Below are 22,352 nucleotides of genomic sequence, written 5' to 3' on the forward strand. Positions count from 1 at the left end.
TATTCTGTATTTTTACAGTTTTTGCTTGCAATTTTGTGAAATGGCTGTAATTTAACTGAATCCATTTGGAAACTTTGCTGCCGGACTTTTTACAGTTTTTATTTTTTACAGTGTGGATTAAAACTATGGATTTCTTGATTTTAATCGATTCTCATTTTGAAGAACCGATAACGATTCTTAAATCAAAATAATCAATCTTTCAGTCTCTACTGTTTACAGTTGATGAATGAACAAAGCTTTGTAGCGTACATCCTATCCAATAAATCGCAAAAAGCTTTGTGCTTTGTTACTTCTGATATGAAACAAAGTCACAGCTTTCAAATTCTGTCAATTTTATTAATAAATTCAAACAATAAATACCGTTTTGGAGCTCTTTAATGTGGCGCGACAAGATCACTCTAGCGCCTCAGTTCAAGTGAAGCGGCAGTGCGAAGCTCACGTGAGCTTCACCATCTCTTTCACATTACTACTAGTTATAGCATGAAATAAACAAGAATGAACATCAGAAGGTATGTTGAAAGATACAGTACAACTTACCAAAATCCGTATATAGTCACATGTAATTGCTCAATCAGTGTTTTAACCGGTGAAAGACGTCAATAATTGCTTACGGCTTGAAAACAATGTCATGTAATGTTATATTTACCTCAGAAAAGCCATTTAAAACTCATTAGTCAGCTAAAAAATTTACTCTGTATGAACTATATTGCATGTTCATTGTATTTTTACTAAACCTGTTCTTCAATATCTAATGTATTTTTGAATAAATCCATCATGTTTTTATGACAGCCACCATTTAAATGTTTATACTAAAAAAGATATATAATAATAAGTAAAAAATTATAAAACATAATTAAGTCATTAAAAATGTACTATTACAATGTTATTATTATACAAATTTCCTCATGTGCAATTAGCACGTTAATTAGTATGTAGCCTAACATCAGTTAATTTTAACCTTGAGAGATCAGATGCTTGGGTTAACAAAATAGCAAAGCAGTTTGGAATAGAGGCATATTTTTAAATGTATGAAACCTGACTGAGGCTCTTACCAATAGTGAATCGTGCTTAATAATGAAGAGCTGGCGGGTCCACTGACCCAACCACTTCTTCCTCCAAAGGTATCCGCAAATGCGTGACTCTGGCACGGGTCTTAAGCAGGGTTGAGAGGAGCTCCACTGGATGTAGTGAGCTCTGTCCTTCACAAACTCGTCCTCCTCTTCACCGTACGACTCGTAGTGACTGCTGTCTGAGTCCACTTTATCTGAGGCAAAGATGGGGATTTTAGCATTGCAAAGTTTTTAATCTCACACGTGTCAGTTGTTTTATTAAACTGTTGTCTCTTGTACCATGTAAGAAAATAAGTCATGCAGGTTTGGAATGACATGAAGGTAAGTAAATGACAACTATCACTTTAAAAATGAACCGCTATAGCAGCTGCTTTAAATTTGTGATATTCATTGTAATATTCAGTTATCAGCTGTCTTATAGTGGTCGGCTGCCACACTGACCTGTAGTCTGACTAGCCGGGACAAACGGTTCTGCCTCCTCGTAACAGTCATCCTCCTCTAAACACGGGGGGTGTTGGGGGACAGCAGAACTCATAGACTGAAGACACACACACACAAAGAAAAGCACATAAGATGTATTTTCAATGTCCAACTACTCATTAAATATCAGCCAGTCACATGGCAGCTCAATGCATTTAGGCATGTAGACATGGTCAGGACGATCTCCTGAAGTTCAAAATGAGCATCCAAATGGGGAATAAATGTAATTTAAGTGACTTTGATTGTGGCATGGTTGTTGGTGCCAGACGGGCTGGTCTGAACATTTACCAGTAGACTGGTAGGGTTAGGGTTTGAATAAGTTGACAAGTTTCAAATTTATTTATAGTCAGTTCAATGACTGTTAGGGGACCATTACAATAAAGTGTTAGCAGATATTAAGCAAACAGTCTACTAATACTCCAATGAGAGTCAGTTGACATACTGTAGGTGCACCGTTACTTAAAGTCAACAGAATGTTCAAAAGGGACCATCAAAATAAAGTGTTACCAACTATACATATATCTATATAGCGGCAAAGCCACAGTGAATACCACACAACCAAAATCTGGACCCTGATCAATCACAACTCACATGAGCTGCTCACGGCAACCACAAAGCTATAAATGACAACAACACAGCTGGCCAGAGTGATCACCTGAATGTGCACATGAGAGGCACTGTATCTGAGGTTAACAGAAAGGAAAACAAAATTGAGCTGAAACATATGGAGCTTAAATCCCAGAATTTAAGTACAGCTCTGCATTTAAAAGAAGAGAAAGAGAGAGACTTCATTTTTAGTTGTACTAAGGGTCAGTCAGTCTACAGTTTTTATGAGAGCATGGTGCAGACTGTTCAAGAGGAGCACAGCTGAAGGACAATGGCTGTGGTCTGCAATGGGGTCAGTAATTTGTAGTCGGACATTGAGGGCAAATCAGTGGCACTGAAACAAAGTCTTCTGGGAGTTGAAAACAAAAAGGCAAAAGTAGACAGAATTTTTAAGGTCTTAAGTCCTCTATTTTTCAAGTTGACTTAATTCCCATGTGCCCTAACTTTATATTTTTCAAGATTCAATAAGAGTTTTCCTTAGGACATGCATTGCTATAACCTCCAAAGCTAAAGAAAATAACAAAAAAGAAAAGTGAAGTGTACTTACAATATAAGCATTTTTAAAACACAATTTTAAAATCGCTTGTAACCTGCAGAAAATTAACATCAACAAAAGACTAAACCGGACTGACTTGAAGCAAGTGGGTTAATTTACTTTTTTATATCTCATCTTCATTTTTGTGTCTCTATGTTGGAATGTGGATGTGTGACTCAAGAATTTCAGAATGTTAATTACAAGCGTTTCTTCTGTTTTATCGCTTGCATATTTTCATCCTTTCTGTTTACCCCCTCACGCTCTTGGGGGAGGCGTGGTGGAGTTTGAGAGCACAGTGTGTACAGCTCTGGGGATCAGATACATATCTGTGAATGAAAGATGAAAGGGTTTTTTGTGTGTTCACGTGTATGTGAGAGAACAGGAGATAGAGGCCCAGAAAGAAATATAGATATTAAATTGGAAAACAAGTAAGAACTTAAGTGCCAAAAGCTAATGGATCAAAAATGATAAGAACCAAGTACGTAGCTAAATTTGACTTTAAAGAGTGAGTAAACAACTATTCCCTGAAAATCCATCATTGTAGACTGTGTGCAAAATGTGTACAGTACGTTTGGAGTAGTAGAAAACAACAACAACAACAACAACAAAACATTGTGGCACTTTTATGATGAGTAGCGGAAGCAGAAGGGGTCCTGAATGCTCACTAAGCCTGTAAACATTTACTGCACATTCCATGTTTACCTCCTTTAATTTGAACAACTCTAAAGAACTTAATTAAATGGAAAGAGCTTCTACTGTTATCACACAAGCAAACACACATTAAAACATGCAGGTAATTTTAACCCTTTCAAATTGAGCTTATGTTACCTCATGAAGCACAAGAGAAACCAATCTAAGCCTGTAAAACACCTCACCTCTTACTAACCCACATAGACACACACCAACTCATCTTACTGTACGTAAGGATTACTGTGTAAGAATGACACACAACTAACACATGACCCGTACCTCGGAGGCCCTCTAAAGAGTGCTAAGAAAGACCTATTAACTTATGTTGTAGTCAATGTATGCTTTTCCCTGTGGGCTCTTTTGTTTTTCTATGCATTTTCTTTTTGTTTTCTCTTTTCTTTCTCCCTGCCTGTCAGTTTTGTTATTTGTCACTATGGTTACATTTGATTTGTCATTCTGTTCAGCTGTGCATGATTAATTACCTTTATTTGTCTCTTGTATTTAAGCTTCATGTTTCTGTTCTTAGTTGTCCTGTCTCGTCAATGTTTAACAGTTATTGCTTTGCCAACAGTACCGTCATCTTTGTTATTCTATGTGGATTATTAATTAAAGACTTTTGACTTTCATCATCTTCGTCATGTATTCTGTATTCTGTATTCTAAGTGGAGGTGCCAATAGTTGTAAAAATCTGTTTTCAAGACAAAAATTGTGTTACTACAGAAAACACTATTATGTTCCAAAAAGCTGTGTACAAGTAAAGATACACAATGTATCCTTTCATTTAAGCCCAAAATGAAATCTTTTTTTTTTTTTTGCTTTTGAAATCTAATAATTTTAGCTCATTTTCATAAATGGTGCCAATAATTTTGGTATTAAGAAAATAGGGTAAAGAAAAGTAAATTAGTAGATTTTATGCTAACTTCAAGAGCTACTCTGTAAACGATTAACAAATAAGGATAAATCAAGACTTTGATTTGTTTTTCCTGGTCATTATCAGTACATACTCTAAGCCCCCTCACACGCCCAGTGGCCGTAACATTGAAATCATCCATAGATGCCCAATCTGTGGGCTCAATGTTCACATGCTTACAGAACTGAGACCATCTGGTTGGCATGGAAACCCAAAGGTTTTGGCGCACACTTGGCTGGTGACCTCATCGCTCCCACACCTCCCAGGAGATCCTCCTTGCACCATCCGACTTCCTTCCCCTCTGAGCGGTTGTTCTATCAGTCCATCTCTCTATCACTCCATCATTGTCCTCTATCACGTAGACAGCAATAATTATCCTCCCAAAGTCCACTTCCTCCCTTCTTCTTCCCTTCTAGCCAATCACATTGCAGAGTTGGGTCACCGAGATGGGCCTCTCATTTAAACATGGCATTTCCTGTTAAAGATACAGCCCGTCCCCCTCACTTCCTCCCCCTCAATCTTTTTCAAACAAGCTTTTGATTTTGCTCAGGGTTCTGGAATTAGGTGAACTTCCTATTGCACTTAATTGGCGTGATCTAGAAATGTCCACACTGGGTTGTTAGAAGAAAACAGTAGAGAGAATAAAGTGATGTCATTAGAGGAACATTTCACCTAAAAATGAAAATTGCCATTATTTGCTCTCCCTCAAGACATTTCAAACCTGCCTGCTGTTATTTTGCCAGTGAAATAAAAAGTGAGAAATTATAAAGAATCTTAACGTATCTTAAGCATACAATTACATTTCATAGTCATCATGGTTGTCAAGAAATTAAAAAAAAAGGAGAAAAGGAGGAAGGGGGGGGGGGGGGGGGTAACTTTGGGTCCCACATTTTTTGGAGTGTGTTGCAGCCATCAAAATCAAAGTGCTTCTATTTACAAAATACACTTTAGTTGCTCAGTGAAAACTTTGAAAACATTTTCTTTGTACTTTTGTCATTTAAAGAATTAACAAATCACAGATTCTTGCTTTTATTACATTTTACTGCATTATTTGGGTTTGTATTATGCACTGTGCACATTTGTGATGACGCAAGATGACAACAAATGCACCAGGGAACAATCGCACTCGGATTCAGACTGTAGCAAATGTGCCAATGTGAAAGCCCCCTTAATTAAAACTAAATCCATATAATGATCCCATGATGGGAATCCATAAAATGTTCTATATATGAAGCGCCTTACAGTACTCTTTAAGCGTCTAACACTAACACTACCTTTTAGGGACAGGGCCATGGACAGGTAATGTCCAAATAAGGGAGCATCCATTTGTTATTTTAATAAATATACACTGTAATGATTGCATAGTGTTTTATAATGTAGAAAAAATACACTGAGGACCAAATAGTATCTGTATAAATCAGGGTTATCTAAACTAAATCTAACTAAAACCATCAAAATTACTTGAGGCAAAATATGTAAAATGGACAACAACTTATTTTGAATTCAGCTAGTTGTAAGGCAATATTTCTAAATAAATAAAATCTAATTCATATTAACAACAACTATAATAGTATATCAATGATACACTGGTATAAATAACATCTAACACTACTTACATTTCTATAGGAATCTAAGCAATGGGGAATTTCAAGTGAGGGCAGAAGATTTCCGCACACAGATTTCACTGTTGGTCACACAAATGTTCTGCTTTGAACAAAAGAAAGTTGCTTGGGTTGAAAATTACTTCAGTGTGAGTTGTGCTTCATGCATCACTACACTATCAACAATAGACAACTGGACATTTGTTACTCTCACATTTGGGTACACCGTAAAGGTCCCATGGCATGAAAAATTCACTTTATGAGGTTTTTTAACATTAATATGAGTTCCCCTAGCCTGCCTATGGTCCCCCAGTGGCTAGAAATGGCGATAGGTGTAAACCAAGCCCTGGGTCTCCTGCTCTGCCTTTGAGAAAATGAAAGCTCAGATGGTCCGGGAATCTTCCCCATTTGTCATCATACGGGGAAAGGTTACCTCCCCTTTCTCTGCTTTGCCCGCCCAGAGAATTTGGCCCGCCCATGAGAAAATGAGCTACAACAGTACAAGCGCGATATTGGTTTTTCCCCGAGAAACATCATGGCTTGCAATGCAAACAACCGAAGCATAGCAGAAGCATGGCCAACAACGGTAACAGCAATAACTGTAACAGCATACATAAACAAATCAACTAAAGTAACGTATCCAGACACAATATTTTAAACTAACCATTCGGAGACGTCCTGGTGTAGCCGCTGAGTTGCAACTTCTTCAGGTGCTTCTCCATCCGGATCAGATTCTGGGTCAAACTGGAAAGCTTGAACGACTGCGTGTTTACGAGCCATTGCGATACATCCACTGTAAACATTAGCGCATGGTGCCGTGGCCGCAAGCTGGTCAAGGCCACACCCCCACCCTCCACCTTGTCCCGCCTCTCTCCTCCTCATTAGCATTTAAAGCTAAAGACACAGAAATGGCACATCCTAAGGAAAGCTCAATGTGGGACTGGCTCGTAGTGGCTGTAATTCTGCACCAAGGCTGAATTTCGGGAAAGAGACTTCAGATACAGTATTAGGGGACCACTAAGGCCTATATAAAAGCATCCAAAAAGCAGCATGTCATAGGACCTTTAACTGCTCTATCTTCTAAAGAGCCATGAGTGAGTTTTCATAGCGGTTCTTCTTCCAGCTCTGCTCTTCTCTTTTAGTACTTCCCGTCCCTGTTGTTTATATGTGATTGCCCACTTGAAAGACCTTGGTTACGAGGCAAGATTTGACCTCTGACCTCATGCCCTGCACAACCCTTGGGTGAGATGAAGGGGCAAGACCACAGTGAGGCTACGCTGCAGCTGGGAGATGCTCATCAGGTGGCCACAACACAAGCTTTGGTCCAACCCCGACGCTCTGGGCCTCGTAACCACTAGTGTGCAGCCTGCCCATCTGCCCTGTTATTATGGCCATAGAGCTAGTGTCTCTTAAAATACACATCACAGTGCAAGTACACACTGTAATGAGCCCTGGAGTATACATTACAACACCATCAAACACTAGTGTACTCTAAAATACACATCACGACACACACACACACCATTATGTTTTTAGGGTATTCATTGCATTGTACATCTATATCCCTTACATACTGTATGTCTATGTCAAACATATTGAGGCACACCACACATAACAGTTGAGAACATTGCCCTGGGCCTCGTCACAGGAAGGGACCACTAAGGTCCTCAAAAGTACAGGGTACTTATTGGGCCAGGGAAAAGCATTACAATTTAGTCCCAGGCCCCATTAATTTTACCATGCTCTAAAAATACTTCAAAAGTGACAGTAAATACATTTATAGGGCTCTATCTAGCACCCAGCGCAATTGACTTTGTACACCGACGTATGTATCATTCCTATTTTGCACCCGCGCAAGGCGGACTTTTCCCTCCACAGACGCACGTCGGTAAACTAGGAAATACACTTGCGCTCCCCGGGGCGGTTCAGCGCAAAGAGGAGGCGTGTTCCGGCGCAAACGTTCCCTGATGCTATTTTGCAGGTTTAGAAAACGATTCCGCCACTGACCGAAAAAACCTAGTTTAAAGTCAGTGGCGCGTTGCGCATGTTATTCATATGCTATTTTAAGGGCGCATGCTTGGCCATAATCAATGTAGCGTGTGCACAATGCGCATACACTTTGATTCTCTCATCTACGCAGAAGCAGCAGTTTTCATTTTTGCTAATCATACATTATTACGATCGATAGATCGATAGACTTACACATTTACCCAAATTATCATACGCCTGTTTAACCGAAGTTAATTTGGGTGTGTTTCTCCATCCCCAACGTCACTTCTCTGTGTTTTACGGCCCTGACAAGAACGTCGGGTCTCCTCGGCTGTGAACTGCTCCTGGCGTGCGCCTGGCAAATCCGCCGTTATAATAGGAATCCGCTATAGAACAAGCGCGCCTGCTCTTAAAGGGAATGTGAGATGATGCTCTGATTGGTTTATTTCACGTTACGCCCAAACCACACCTATGAATAATGAAGCTACTTCAGACCAACCCATTTTAGATTTGCGTCGGGCGCAAGAGTCATTTATCCCGCTGGTATAATAGCAACAGCGCCCAAGACCCGCCCACAGTTACTTGCGTTTCGCGCTTGATACTTGCGTTTCAGATCGTTAAAATAGGGCCCATAATGTTACAAAAGATTTATATTTCAAATAAATTCTGTTCTTTTGAAAGTTCTATTCATCAAAAAATACTGTAAAAAAAAAAAGAATCAATCAGCATTTTTGTTTTCAACATTGATAATAATAATAATAATAAGAAGAAGAAATGTTTTTTGAGCAGCAAATCGGCATATAAAAATTATTTCTGAAGTAATGGCTGATTAAAATTCATAAAATTCATAAAATTCTGAATATATTTTAAATTGTAATTATTTAAAATTGTATTGTTTTTATTGTATCAAAAAAATACAGCCTTGTTGAGTATAAGAGACTTCTTTCAAAAATGTAAAAAAAAGAAGAAAAAAAAAGAAAATCTGATCCCAAACTTTTGAATTGTACATTTTCCCTTATTTATTTATATATATAAAAAGATTTGAAAAAAAGATCCCTTTAAAAAAAAGATTTAGTTGCTTTTTGCTAATGAAATATTATTTTATTATAATTTTAATCCAAATAAATGTTTTCCTTATGAAAAGTTTTTTTTAATGAAGAAATGACTGATCACACAAGCAGATGACAGAAGTCCAAGACCACTGTCATAAAGCAACAAACAAGAAATTACAGAGGGACCGTTAATTTCAAGTGGAAAAATTATCCATTGAGGTAAAAGCTGTAGATGCTGGTTGTGACAGTACTAATTAACTAAAGTCTGTTTTCTTAATTTTTTTAAACTATGTATGATGCTGCAATTTGTAATAAAGATAAAATTAAATAAAGTGTGCACACAACACAATCCCCTACTCTTACAACAAATTAAAATTAATTTTACTCATAATTTGGAGGTGGATTCTGTCCTTGAAGCAAGTACTGCTATTGTAGTTTTTTTAACCATGAATCACTCAGGGGGAAGCACTGGAATGTTATTTTTGATTTCTTGTAAATCGTTACATTTGTAACGGTCTCATTCTGTTTTGGTTTTGTTTTCATTCTGTTCCCTCTTACAGTTTGCCGGAGTTCTTTTTGCCTGTTAATTTCCCTAGTTACTTATTAGTTCCACATCTGTTTCTAATTCTGTTAATTACCTTTCCCTGTGTATTTAAAGCCTTAGTTCTATCAGTTCCTTGTTCGGTATTGTTTGAGTTAACGTGGTTGTGTATTTCTGTGATATATCCTGAGTGTTAGTATTGTTAAATAAAGTGTTTCTTTGGATCTCCTACGTTGTGCGCTTACTACCAGTACATGACATCATTATAATGCATTTCTGGAATTCTCCACTGTGATTCAAATACCCCCACATACACATAAAATAGCTTTTGATTTCTGGCAGTGGGTGTCCATTTAGACAATGTTGGCATATGTCACAACGTTGATTTGCATGGTAAAACAACATTATGAGAAAAAATATTTCTAAATTTGTAATAATATAAAGCTACCTCAGGGTGATAAAAGACAAGCATATGACTTGACACTAATAAAACTTTTGCTGTTGGACAATAACTCTTTCATTCACCAAGGCCAGTAGTTGGCTGCTTGTGAATGATACTTCAAAGTTACGTTGAAACTACATTATCATAGATTCTATGAATCTATGATAAATGAATAGTTCCAGTCCTGGATGCTAGTTGATCCATACAGTGTTTCATCAGTGTTATATTAAATGATAAAGTAACAGGTTAGACTCCTCCTCACCATTAAATGCTAGAATGAGATGGCTACATTATAAATCTTTGTACCCTTATAGTGACGGTGGGAAAATACTATTAAAATGAATTTAGGAAATATGAAATATTAAAAATAGTTATATTAACTGACTTCTCCATTAATACAATACAGTGAATGACAACTGTCTGTGGTCTCCCAGTGGTTTACATTATGAACAATTTAGCATTATATGACTGATTTACAACAAAACATAATGCCACAATCCTCAGTCACCAGACCAGTCACTTCTGCACTACATTTCGCATGGTCCTTCCTGCCTCCCACCTGCACATTCTCCTCAATCATCCACACCTGCCATCAATCACCTACTTTGGCTCCCCCCACCTTCGGCGTCACCAGACACCCTAGGGCCTAGGCCTTTTGACTTCCCCGGGATCACCTCTGCCACAGACTTGCGGATCTTCCGCTATGCTCAGTTCCTCCACCCCTATGGATGCAGTAGTCTCCTCCTTTCCCCTCGGGTACGCCTCAGTCCTCCATTTCACTGGCATCGCCTCAGTCCTCGGGTAGTCTGGCTCCTCAGATGATTGTCGCCTCGGCATCGCCTAGGCCTCCTGTGCCAGTCTCCTTCTCCATCGGCTCTCCATCTGCGCCCTGGGATCCGCCTTGGGCTGTCGGCTCTGGGTCTGTGCCAGACAGCTATCATCATTGCCGCCAGGGTCTCGTCGTCAGGCTGTCACCATTCCTCCGCCACCTGCGATCACCATCCCTTCACCTACTTCTTTTAGCATCCCTGCACCATATCCACGGCCTTCTAAGCAACCAGCTTGACCTCATCAAGCTGTGAGGTCACGCCTTCTGGGAAGGGGGAGTACTGTCACAATCCTCAGTAACAAGACAAGTCACTTCTGCACTACATTTCCCATGATCCTTCCTGGCTCCCACCTGCACACTCTCCTTAATCATCCACACCTGCCATCAATCACCTTCATCAGCTCCACTCCATTTAAGCCTGCTTCACACACTCATCAGCATCTGGTCTCATCACTCTACCCTGAACACGAACCCGACTACCAACCTGTGTGATTCCATCTAGAACTGTCCAGTCTTCGGTCTTCCTCAGTCCTCAGTGATCATCTCATCTTATCTTCAATCCAGCCAGCCTTCCAGTTACCTTACTGTGAGGCGTGTGTGTCTCAAAAACTCTGTTTGGATTTTACCATTGTCTGCATTCTTCTGTTCCATGACACAATGCTTTCATCTCTGATTTTAAATTATTATTAAATAATGAAATTGGACAAGTTCAGTACAGATTCATTTTCTGCAACAAAAAAAATTGGTGACTTTGAATGTGCTCAAATAGTTGTGGGTGACTAGAGGGCGCATAGGATATGTGTGATGCATTCTTCAAAATAAGCCAAATGAAGGACGCGAAACGAAGGCTGCCTTCCAAGGATACTTCAAATTGAGATGTGCTTTGACGTCACTTGATGACTTGGCAGCCTTGATACGCAGCCTGTCTAGGACATACTGTAGCCTTCCGATTGAGAAGCACCCATAGAGAATAACTAAACTGTTGAATAAAATGATGCTTTCATAATAACAAATTGTCCTTAATATTTTTAATAAGTGGTAACTATAAAAAAAAAAAAAATATATATATATATATATATATAATAGTTTTTATTTATTTTATTTAAGCTGAAAAAAAAAATCAAATGTAAATATTAGATGAAACGCTTAAACTTAAAATAAATAAAATAAGAATAAAAAAATTAAATATTAAAATGTAGGGCTAGCTGTGGTTTCTATGTGACTGAGTAGAAGGAGCAGGCTGAAAAATAAATAAAGGCTAGTGCTGTGACTGGAGCAATTATTACATTGTGATGAAAGGTTAGAAATAATTTTTTTTATTTGGAAAACTGACTATGAACAGATAAATGGTGCACGATAAGACTGAGGAAAGAGTAAAGTAAACAGGGTCCATACCAACTCAAATAATATTTGCTCGTATGTAATATTGGCTTTCATACAAAACAAAAATCTTTCTTTGAGCAAGTACTTAAAGCTGTAACATTCTATTTAGAGCTCATACCACGTCAATAAATCTTTCAGTGTTATATCAAATCATAGAGTCATGAGGGCTGGACTCACCCCTTGCTGCAGTCGCTCAGTAGAGGTGACTGAAATAGGTTCCTCTGTCAAATGAGCCTCAGCGGTAGTGCTTTCCCTGAGATCACTGGGGCCTCCAGAAGGACAGTTCATAATCATGTACTCTGCATCCTCTACTAAAAATAAAACATTTAAACACATAAAATTGTAATTTATTATATTATATAAACATTCATAAAATTGTAAGAACCCAAAACCCAAAGTGGAGCTATAAACTGAAGTATGAAGACGTTATACATCCATAACAGAAGTCATTTACATATAAAAGTCTTAAGATATGGTGGTAAAGATGACGTTTTTATATAGGTTATATGAGAGTAACGGTCTTCGAATTGAACATCTGTCCCCCCCAATCTTACCATGACCTTCCACTGACTCTCTTTATCCTGCAAAATGGGTAAAGTTCAGTCAATCACTACAGCTGCAGGTGGATCTGCAGTGTTTCCAGACAGATATGAAAAAAATAAAAACTGTATAAAACATGACAGCTTTGTTGGAGCTGTGCTGCAGTAATAGCCCACATATGGGATGTTTAAAGCTTTTTTTAATAAGCTGAAAATCAAGCTTTTAATATTGTTTATATGTCAATGTGGTGTTTTTAATATGCTTAGAAGTTTAGGAAAAAGTTTAAATGTGTCATTTTGGTGATCAAAGATGAGTTTTAAGGGATAAAATTATTGACTACAGGGGGACTTTAACAAAAGAGCACTCTTTGTACGGTGGAATTTAATCAGTCTGCTACTGTCAATGTTTTGCTACATGGACTACAGACCTTGTTGCTTCCTGGATTCTTTTGTTTCTTTTGGTTTAGTTTATAGATGAGTTTTTATTTTGTAAATAAACCCAGCATTTGAGTTCATCTCCTGTCTAGAGTTATTCTGCGACATTACTGGTTTTACTGTATTTTTGATCAAATTAATACACCCTTGGTGAGTGTAAATGTCCTTGCACACTGAGTCTAAAATTTTAGTATGCGGTTTTTCGTATTCGGCATTCTGTGGCTCTGAACTGTCAAAACACCTCTCAAAATGCTTGCTACGGACGTGAAAAACGCAGAAAATCAAACCCAATCTGAATTTTTTTATGACGGACTAGAGTTTCTGAGGCAGTGTGTAAATGTGATAGACACAACGTGAGGTCGTATTTATTTTTAACGTGGGGAAATTTCGGATGAGAATTTCACTCAGAATTCGGACTCAGTGTGCAAGGACCTTAAGAGTCTTCTTTCAAAAACATTACAAAAATCTTTCCTACTTCAAACATTGGAACGGCAGTGTATACTTACATATACAGTCACATTTACTTCATATAACCAAGTGTTTACCTGGTGTGTCCTTATTGTCCTGTAGTTTATATAGCAGCTCTGAGATGGATTTTTTCTGGGCCTGAGCAATATAACTGAGATTCTCACTGTCCAGAACCAGCAAGAACGCCTGCAGGTCCGAAACCAGCCGAGCCAGCACTACAAAATCAAGAAAACATATGTATCATCAATAAACACAATTAAATGATTTTTCACATTTTTCATAATTAAAAAAATAACAGCTTGATTGGAAATTACTCAGTATAAAAATCCTTGATTTCTATTTGTCTTCATACATCGAAGTCTCATATCTCAAGCACTGAGACTGACACTGCTTATGATTATTTAATGTTTAACTATGCAATGTGATGACTTTTAAATTGTATTAATATTTGATGAATATATGATGGATTTTTCTTTGTTTTAGATTGAAAGTCTGTACCTGGGACCAAGGTAAAACAATAAAATCTATACATAAAAGACTTTTAAAATTCAGTTAGCAAAAACAGATGATGAAGGCTTGAAGAAAAGTTAACTATCTGCCTGACTAACCTGTTATAACTACAGTTCAATCTTTTCAAGAGAGATCAGTGATTGATTAATTAAACCACAACAGTAAACAGGCTCAAGTCATGCTGAATTATCTAACAGCTGATTTTATGACCGAAGCGGAGGGCTCCTAAACTGCTGGTTTATTTATACCCTAAGCTGAATAAGTGTGTTCTATATTGCTATGAATTATTTACTAAAGTGACTTTATAAGAGTGTATTCCTGCAGCCGAACCCATTCATCACATTAGACTAATATCCACACAAACATCAGCACATGTGCCCCTAACACACTGAAGTTCTACCTTTACTGTGGCCCTAAATTATTTATTTTATTATTGAATTAAACAAATTTCTCCTATCCTGCATAGCTGAAATTGTAAAATCATGCTGTGATATTTGATGACTTGAGAAGGAAAAGAGGCCTTTACCTGTTTTATAATGGTTTAAAGTGAAGCCTGCTCTCTGTCTTATCCTTATTATGTTGGCTACAGACAAACAGGCCACTGTTCAAGCCCTCACCACAGTAAACATACAGAGACTCCACACACTGTGTATATTACACAGAGACACATCAGTGGGCCTTTGTGCTGCAGTCAATCCTCTCTCACTCTTTCTCACACACGTTTTAAAGCATTAAACTTCAGCACATAACTTATTCTGAACTATGAAATAGGGACCATGAACCACCTATGGACCTGACCCACCAAGAAACCACATAGCAACATGTTAAAAAAACACTCAGACCAACTACAACCTTGTGCACAGGTAGGTGTCACTCATATTTTCCTCAGAAAATATAAAAACCTAGTTGCATACCCCTGTTCAAATCTTTCTCTCTTGTGAAAAAGAAGTATGCTTAATAGTATTGAATGTGCACTTCTACTGTACTTCAAATCTTTTTTTTTTTTAACTATAATGGCAGATAATATAATATTAATGAAACAAAATGCCACTTAAGTGTACTTAAAGTTACACTTTCATGACTGTTTCTTAACGCACTTAAGTACACTTTTAAAAAGTGCACTTTGTAATAATGTCAAACTAAAAGTTTGAATAATATTGTTTTAATAAGCTTAGGTCATGTTATAGTAGACTTATTTGAAGTATAGAAGTGTTTTGATGTGTTGATCTTATTTTGATGTGTTGACTAACATATTAAAGCATCTGTAAAGTACTTGATTTATAATTTGACATTACTTTTAAAGTTAATATAAATTAATTGCAACCTCAACATAACAAATGTGTAAATAAAAATATATTTAAATACATGACATTCAATTTTCAATAGAACTTACATTGAAGTATATTTTAGTTAACCATAAATGCTTGGCAGTACATACAGCACATTTTAACCATATTTCAAAGACAATATAAGTAATAATGACTAACATATGAAGATGTACTTAAGTCCTAATTAAGTGGGTCAGAAAAGCACTCTAAATTATATTATTTCCATATACTCCTTTTAATATATGCTAAAGTATATTTCTTTTTCATTTTTTATTTTTATTTTATTTTATTAAAGTGTGTCAAAAGAGTGTTAAATCGTAAGGTCAGATATTCCTAGTCCGTCACAATGCGGCAATTTGATCTCGGGTGAAAAACCTCAACACAGGCTAGCTGTTGTGATAGAGCTGAATGGTCCTTTGACAAGCTCTCTGTAGGGAACCCCATAAAGACCTACGTAAAGCCTTTGAAACACATGGGTAGTGTTATTTCACTACTCATTTTAAAATAGAAGTTTTCAGTCAATCAATCTAGTTTGAAACAGCAAACTTAACACATATACACAGTAACAATTTAGTTGTTTCTAGGAAAAAGTTTGATGACAATTCTTTTTTAAAGAATCACACTATTGTGATTATCCTGAGATAATCAGATAATCCTTTTGTAGCAAAGGCTGCTACGTTAGAATTATGATACCATAGCAGGCTAATTGTCTAGTATGTTTTTGTCTAAGCTAACAAACTAATCAGTTAATGTTATGCTAAGGTAGCAGGTTAATCGGCTGATATTTAAGCAAGTGGAAACCGTGCTCCGGAGTGTTTCCGCGGCGTGCCTGTCCGCTACACCACTGCTGGAGGTTAAGGCAAGCCGAACACACATTTACAGCCTTTCTCTAAATTAATTAATTCTTCCTCTCACTTCTTTATTCTCTAATCTTGATATTTGTTTTCCTCTAGTATAACAAGAAGTCTAATAACTCGTTCTTAATTGCGGCATTAAATATTACACTAGAAAAATTAGGTAAGCAAGTGTTCTCCAGCGCTTGTTATTTACACAAGAGAGAGAAGAAAAGTGTAAACATTGTTCCTTATCTGAGGCAGAGCTTTTATCATTTGCCAGAGAAAGGATCAACGGATTCAAGAGGTGCAGTTTCAAAGAATGTCCCTTTTTGAGTCTTTCTTGCAGTCAATGGAAAATCAGCAGCTTTGACAATCAATGACATACAAAAAAACACTACGTTTATGTGAATATAACAGTGTTCCTTTTTAGATCAAGGTTGGTCAATTTAAACACAAATAAGACCAAAATGCACTCCTGAGCTTGAACAGAAACTGAACTTACAGTCAATCTATGCAAACCACTGCTCTCAGCACTGTCTGTTTTCCCAAATAGGATACCAGAGTTGAGCATCTTGATTGTGTCTATTCAGAACTCAATCCCATGTCTGCAGGGTGCAGTGGTGGTTTAGATCTCCAGCTGTGGCTACATCTCCAGGGAGTAAACATCTGAATTCCCATGGGTTTATACAGGGTCATGGCGAGTACTGGTAGACATCTAACAATGCCCCAGCAGCCTTATTAAAAACAAACATTTCAAGAACATTAAAAAAAAGCTATGAGAAAGCAGTAAATCCCACCACAACTCACTTCATTTTCTCAGATTGAGAAAAATAAAGGAAGAGAGCTCTATTTACAACCACTGATATGCAAGCTTAGATGGAATCTGTTGACTTGCTTTTATTGCACAGATTTGAGGGAAAACTGTACAGGATTGGCATTTTCATTTGTGTGAATGGGTCAATAACAAAAACGAGTGTGCAAGATAATTTTTTTTTTTTAATCTCAATTTTTAATTTACTTAATTGTCATGAAATATGGTATATTGTAAGAGACTAACTGAAATTGACACAGTAATCATGAGAGTCTGCAGGGGTCCTCCCTATGATATAATTTCCTTTTTTTTCTCCATATTTCTATAGATAGATAGATAGATAGATAAAGATTGGTCCCAAGATGGAGCCTTATGGGGCAAGCAAGGTTAAATAGTGAGGAGTTAAATAGAACCTTTAAATAATTTAAATTTATTAAAACCTCTTAAATACTCTACAGCTTTTCTGCACTTGGGTTCTGTTCTTGACAGAACAAAGCAGCCAGAATTGAATCTAGCAAACAGCACATTGAAGTGAATCTCCTCCGCTCAGCTCCACGAGGGACCACCTCATCAACCAAAACACAGTCTACAAACTCTCTTGTTCCCGGTGCAGGGGGACCTTTCCATCAGGGCTTATGCTCAGGTGCTCCATGACAAAGCATCAAAGCTGTGCAATGGTGAAACTAGGAAGAAGAGTTTCTTCTACGGAGGCCTTAAAACCCAAATTCCCTTGTCGAAGCTGTGCAATTTCCACCACTGGAACTATGGGGAATTAGTGGAGCATATGTGCCACCTTGAGAAAATGAGAGCTCTACAGCAGTGGAGCCCTTCAGCTCCCCCAATCACAAAGCAGCACTCTCAGAAGCAGCCAGGTATGCTCCAGCTCCCCACAAAGGCCGCTTCCCAAGGTACGGTGGTCTGGGAGGTCCCAAGTCTAGAGGTTTCAAGACCAGTGGTCTCAGTGGCCCTGACTCCAGGGGTCCCAGAGGTTTACAATAATCTAGCCTTGATGTCATGAACGCATTAACTCATTCCCAGTTAACACAGAACGTTCCCCTAATGTTATTTTTTGGTTATTTTTTTGGGAACCAAATACTTACGTTAGGGGAACGTTCTTTTTTGGTTTTATTTTTATGTAACAATAAAATAACGTTCCCAGAACGTTGCTGGGTGGTTACCATAAAAAATAACGTTCTGGGAACCATAAACTAACATTCTGAGAATGTTCTGGGTACCAAAAACTAACGTTATGGGAACCAAAAATTGTTAGCTGGGTTGTTCCGCATTTGTCAATAAGAGCATATGACGTAATTTAGATATATTTTTAAGATGGAAAAATGCGGTTTTACAGATACTAGACAAGTGACTTTCAAATGAAAGATTGGTATCAAAGAGCACACCCAGGTTCCTAACCGACGACGAAGACTTGACAGAGCAGCCATCAAGTGTTAGACAGTATTCTAGATTATTACTTGAGAACGTTTTTTGTCCAATAATTAGAATCTGTTTTTTCAGAATTAAGTAGTAGGAAATTACTAGTCATCCAATTTTTTATATCAGCTATGCATTCCGTTAATTTTGTGAATTGGTAAGTTCCGGGTGTGAAGAAATATAGAGCTGAGAATCATCAGCATAACAGTGAAAACTAATGCCATGCTTCCTAATGATATCTCCTAAGGGTAGCATGTCCAGAGTGAACAGCAATGGTCCTAGTACTGAGCCTTGAGGTACGGCTTACTGAACTTTTGATCGATAAGACATCTCTTCATTTACTGCTACAAACTGATAACTGTCAGTTAATTATGATTTAAACCATGTTAATGCAATTCCACTAATGCCAACATAATTTTCGAGTCTATTTAAAAGGATGTTGTGGTCAATAGTATTATATGCAGCACTAAGATCGAGTAACACTAATAGCAAGATACAACCACGATCGGATGATGAGAGCAAATCACTTGTGACTCTAATGAGAGCTGTCTCAGTACTATGGTATGGTCTAAATCCTGACTGAAAATCCTAGCAGATACCTATTCTTTCTAAAAAAGGAACATAGTTGTGAGGATACTGCCTTTTGTAGTATCTTTGACAGAAAAGGTAGATTCGAGATCGGCCTGTAATTGACTAATTCTGAAGGATCAAGTTGCATTTTTTTACACAACGGTTTAATCATAGCCAGCTTAAAAGTTTTTGGTACTTACCCAAATGACAAAGATGAATTAATGATATTAAGAAAAGTATCTATGACCTCTGGAAGCATCTCTTTCAATAGCTTAGTCGGTATAGGGTCTAGCATACATATTGTCGATATAGATAATTTAACGAGGTTAGAAAATTCTTCCTCTCCTATAGTAATGAATGAATAAAATTTTTCCCCAAGGAGACTACAATACACTGCCTGATGCGGTACTTTAGTAGACAGGTGGATAGTTATAATTTTCTCCCTGATATTATCAATCTTGTTAGTAAAGAAGTGATTATTGCTGTGCTGCTTGGAAACGTCTGGGGTTGAAGATTTATTTTTGGTTAATTTAGCCACTGTTTCAAATAAATACCATCGATTGCTCCTGTCTGCCTCGCTGCCTGCTGTGAGTGTGTTTGCCTCGGTGCTGTAAGCTCCGTCTTAGCCTCGTATTTCTTTGTTTTGAACCATCATTTACTACAATTTGTAGTTGTTTATACTAAATACAGCTTACCCAACATCTCAGATTGACATCGCTAGCATCCGTTACTACTAACACAACACGCTAATTCGCTACTGCTAGCCTGTTAACGCGCCACCCGTGCGCTCAGCTGTTTTATTTATTTATTTTTTCTCTCGCGCGCTCGCGCCTTTGAGTTCATAAAAGCTCAGGTAAGTAATAATCAGTCAACAAACACGGTGAGTAATGTCTTGTCCTGTTATTGTCACCTGCACTTCATGCCACATGTTTAGCATAGACTTCTCTGTTGGCAATGTAGGATTTATATGTGATAAATGTAAGGAGACAGTTAGGCTGACAGAGAAGATTTCAGAATTAGAGACACGCATCCAAACTTTAATTGAGGATAGTAAGAGTGCTAGAGCTTTAGATACTATTTTGGATGCGCCTAGCATAGTGAACTCTTTACATGATTCGGTTCCAGCTGAAGTAGTGCCTGAGCAGCCGGGCAAATGGGTGACAGTGAGGGATCGCTCTAGTCGCGGATCAAAAAACCACTCTTCCGTTCCGATTACCACAACAAATCGATTTGCCCCGCTCAGTGAAACACCCACTGAGAATTCTGTTGATTGTGCCCTAGTAATTGGTGATTCGATCACACGGAACGTGAAAATAGAGACACCAGCGAACATAGTCACATGTTTGCCGGGAGCCAGAGCGCCTGACATCAAAGCAAATTTAAAAGTGCTGGCTAATGCTAATCGTAAATTCTCTAAGATCATTATTCATGTCGGCACTAATGATGTTCGACTCCGCCAGTCGGAGATCACCAAAATTAATATTAAAGAGGTGTGTGAACTTGCAAGTACGATGTCAGGCACTGTAATTTGCTCTGGCCCCCTTCCTGTTCGCAGGAGTGATGAGATAGTTAGTAGATTGTGTTCACTGAATCGCTGGCTGTCTGAGTGGTGTCCGTGTAATAATATAGAATTCATAGACAATTGGAAAAGTTTTTGGGGCAAACCTGACCTGTTGAAAAGAGATGGTATTCATCCCTCCTGGGATGGTGCTGCTCTTCTATCTAGTAATATGGCTCATAGTCTTAGAGCTCAAACATGACAAATTGGGCACCAGGTCAGGAAGCAGACAGACTGGCTAAACCAACCGTCTGCTAGCGGCCTCGCGTCACCCAGGTCAGATAAATCCCATCACATAGAGCCTCTTTCACCTAGCTATCATCATATAGAGACTGTGTCTGTTCCCCGATTTTGGAAATCCAAAAAATGTTTAAACCTATCTAAGGTTAAAAATTTAATTGATGTTCAACAAATAAAAAACAGCTATAATACAGATGAGCAAATGATAAAGCTTGGGTTGCTGAATATTCGATCGCTTACTTCAAAAGCACTCATTGTTAATGATATGATTTCAGATAATAACCTAGATGTGCTGTGTTTGACAAAAAACTGGCTAAAACCAAGCGATTACATTACTTTAAATGAGTCCACCCCGCAAGATTACTGTTATAAACATGAACCCCGTCTGAAACGCAAAGGGGGTGGTGTTGCTGTAATTTATAGTAATATTTTCAAAACCACTAAGAAATCAAGTTTCGAATATAATTCTTTTGAAGTGTTAGTGCTTAATGTAAAAATATATAGTAAAAATGATAAATCACGTTTGAGATTTGTGCTGGCTACTGTATACAGGCCACCAGGGCACCATACAGACTTTATCAAAGAATTTGCGGACTTTCTATCAGAGTTAGTATTGGCTGCAGATAAAGTACTAATTGTTGGTGATTTTAATATACACATCGATAATGAAAAAGATGCATTGGGATTGGCATTTAAAGACATTGTAAACTCAATTGGAGTTAGACAACACGTGTCAGGACCTACTCATCGTCGTAATCATACTCTAGATCTAATAATATCACATGGAATAGATGTTGATGCCGTTGAAATTCTGCAGCAGAGCGATGACATCTCAGATCATTATCTAGTCTCGTGTAAATTACATTTAGCCAAGGCTGCAAAGCTGACTCCGTGTTACAAATATGTTAGACCTATCACTTCTGCTACTAAAGATTGCTTTATTAATAATCTTCCTGATCAGTTTCATCATTTTAGCATCCCGGATAGCTTAGAAAAACTTGATATTGCAACAGAAACTTTTAACTCTCTCTTTTCCAGCACTTTAGACACAGTTGCTCCTTTGCGCTTAAAGAAGATTAAAGAAAATAATCCAACGCCGTGGTACAACGAGCACACTCGGGCCCTTAAGAGAGCAGCCAGAAAAATGGAGCGCAACTGGAAGAAAACAAAATTAGAGGTATTTCGCATTTCATGGAAAGAGAGCTCGATTGCTTACAGAGAGGCTTTAAAAGCTGCTAGATCTGCTTATTTTTCAAACCTATTAGAAGAAAATAAACATAATCCTAGGTATTTATTTGAAACAGTGGCTAAACTAACGAAAAAGAAAGCTTCAAACACAGAAGGTTCCAAGCAGCACAGCAGTAATGACTTTATGAACTTCTTCACTTATAAGATTGATAATATCAGGGATAAAATTATAACTATGCAACCGTCTACTACAGTATCGCATCAGGCAGTGCATTGTAGTCTCCCTGAGGAAAAATTTGATTCATTCATT

At 37.8% G+C, this 22,352-nt stretch overlaps 1 protein-coding gene across 3 annotated transcripts in view; it reads right to left on the reverse strand.

Moving 5' to 3' along the window:
• The window catches only part of LOC311277930 (actin filament-associated protein 1-like 2), an 82,976-nt gene that overhangs the window by 35,884 nt on the left and 24,740 nt on the right, over positions 1-22,352 (reverse strand). For 2 of the 3 annotated variants that reach the window (XM_084388416.1, XM_084388415.1), the window contains exons 2-5: positions 13,648-13,785; positions 12,306-12,439; positions 1,512-1,608; positions 1,053-1,264 (exon numbers count right to left, since the gene is read on the reverse strand). In XM_084388416.1, coding sequence (XP_084244542.1) covers positions 1,053-1,264; positions 1,512-1,608; positions 12,306-12,439; positions 13,648-13,785 — 581 coding nt within the window. The remainder of the gene's footprint in view (positions 1-1,052; positions 1,265-1,511; positions 1,609-12,305; positions 12,440-13,647; positions 13,786-22,352) is intronic. The other variant, XM_084388417.1, reaches the window with a different exon arrangement.

This window comes from Rutilus rutilus, assembly GCF_951802725.1.
Source record: "Rutilus rutilus genome assembly, chromosome: 19".
In the NCBI taxonomy this organism is placed as follows: domain Eukaryota; kingdom Metazoa; phylum Chordata; class Actinopteri; order Cypriniformes; family Leuciscidae; genus Rutilus; species Rutilus rutilus.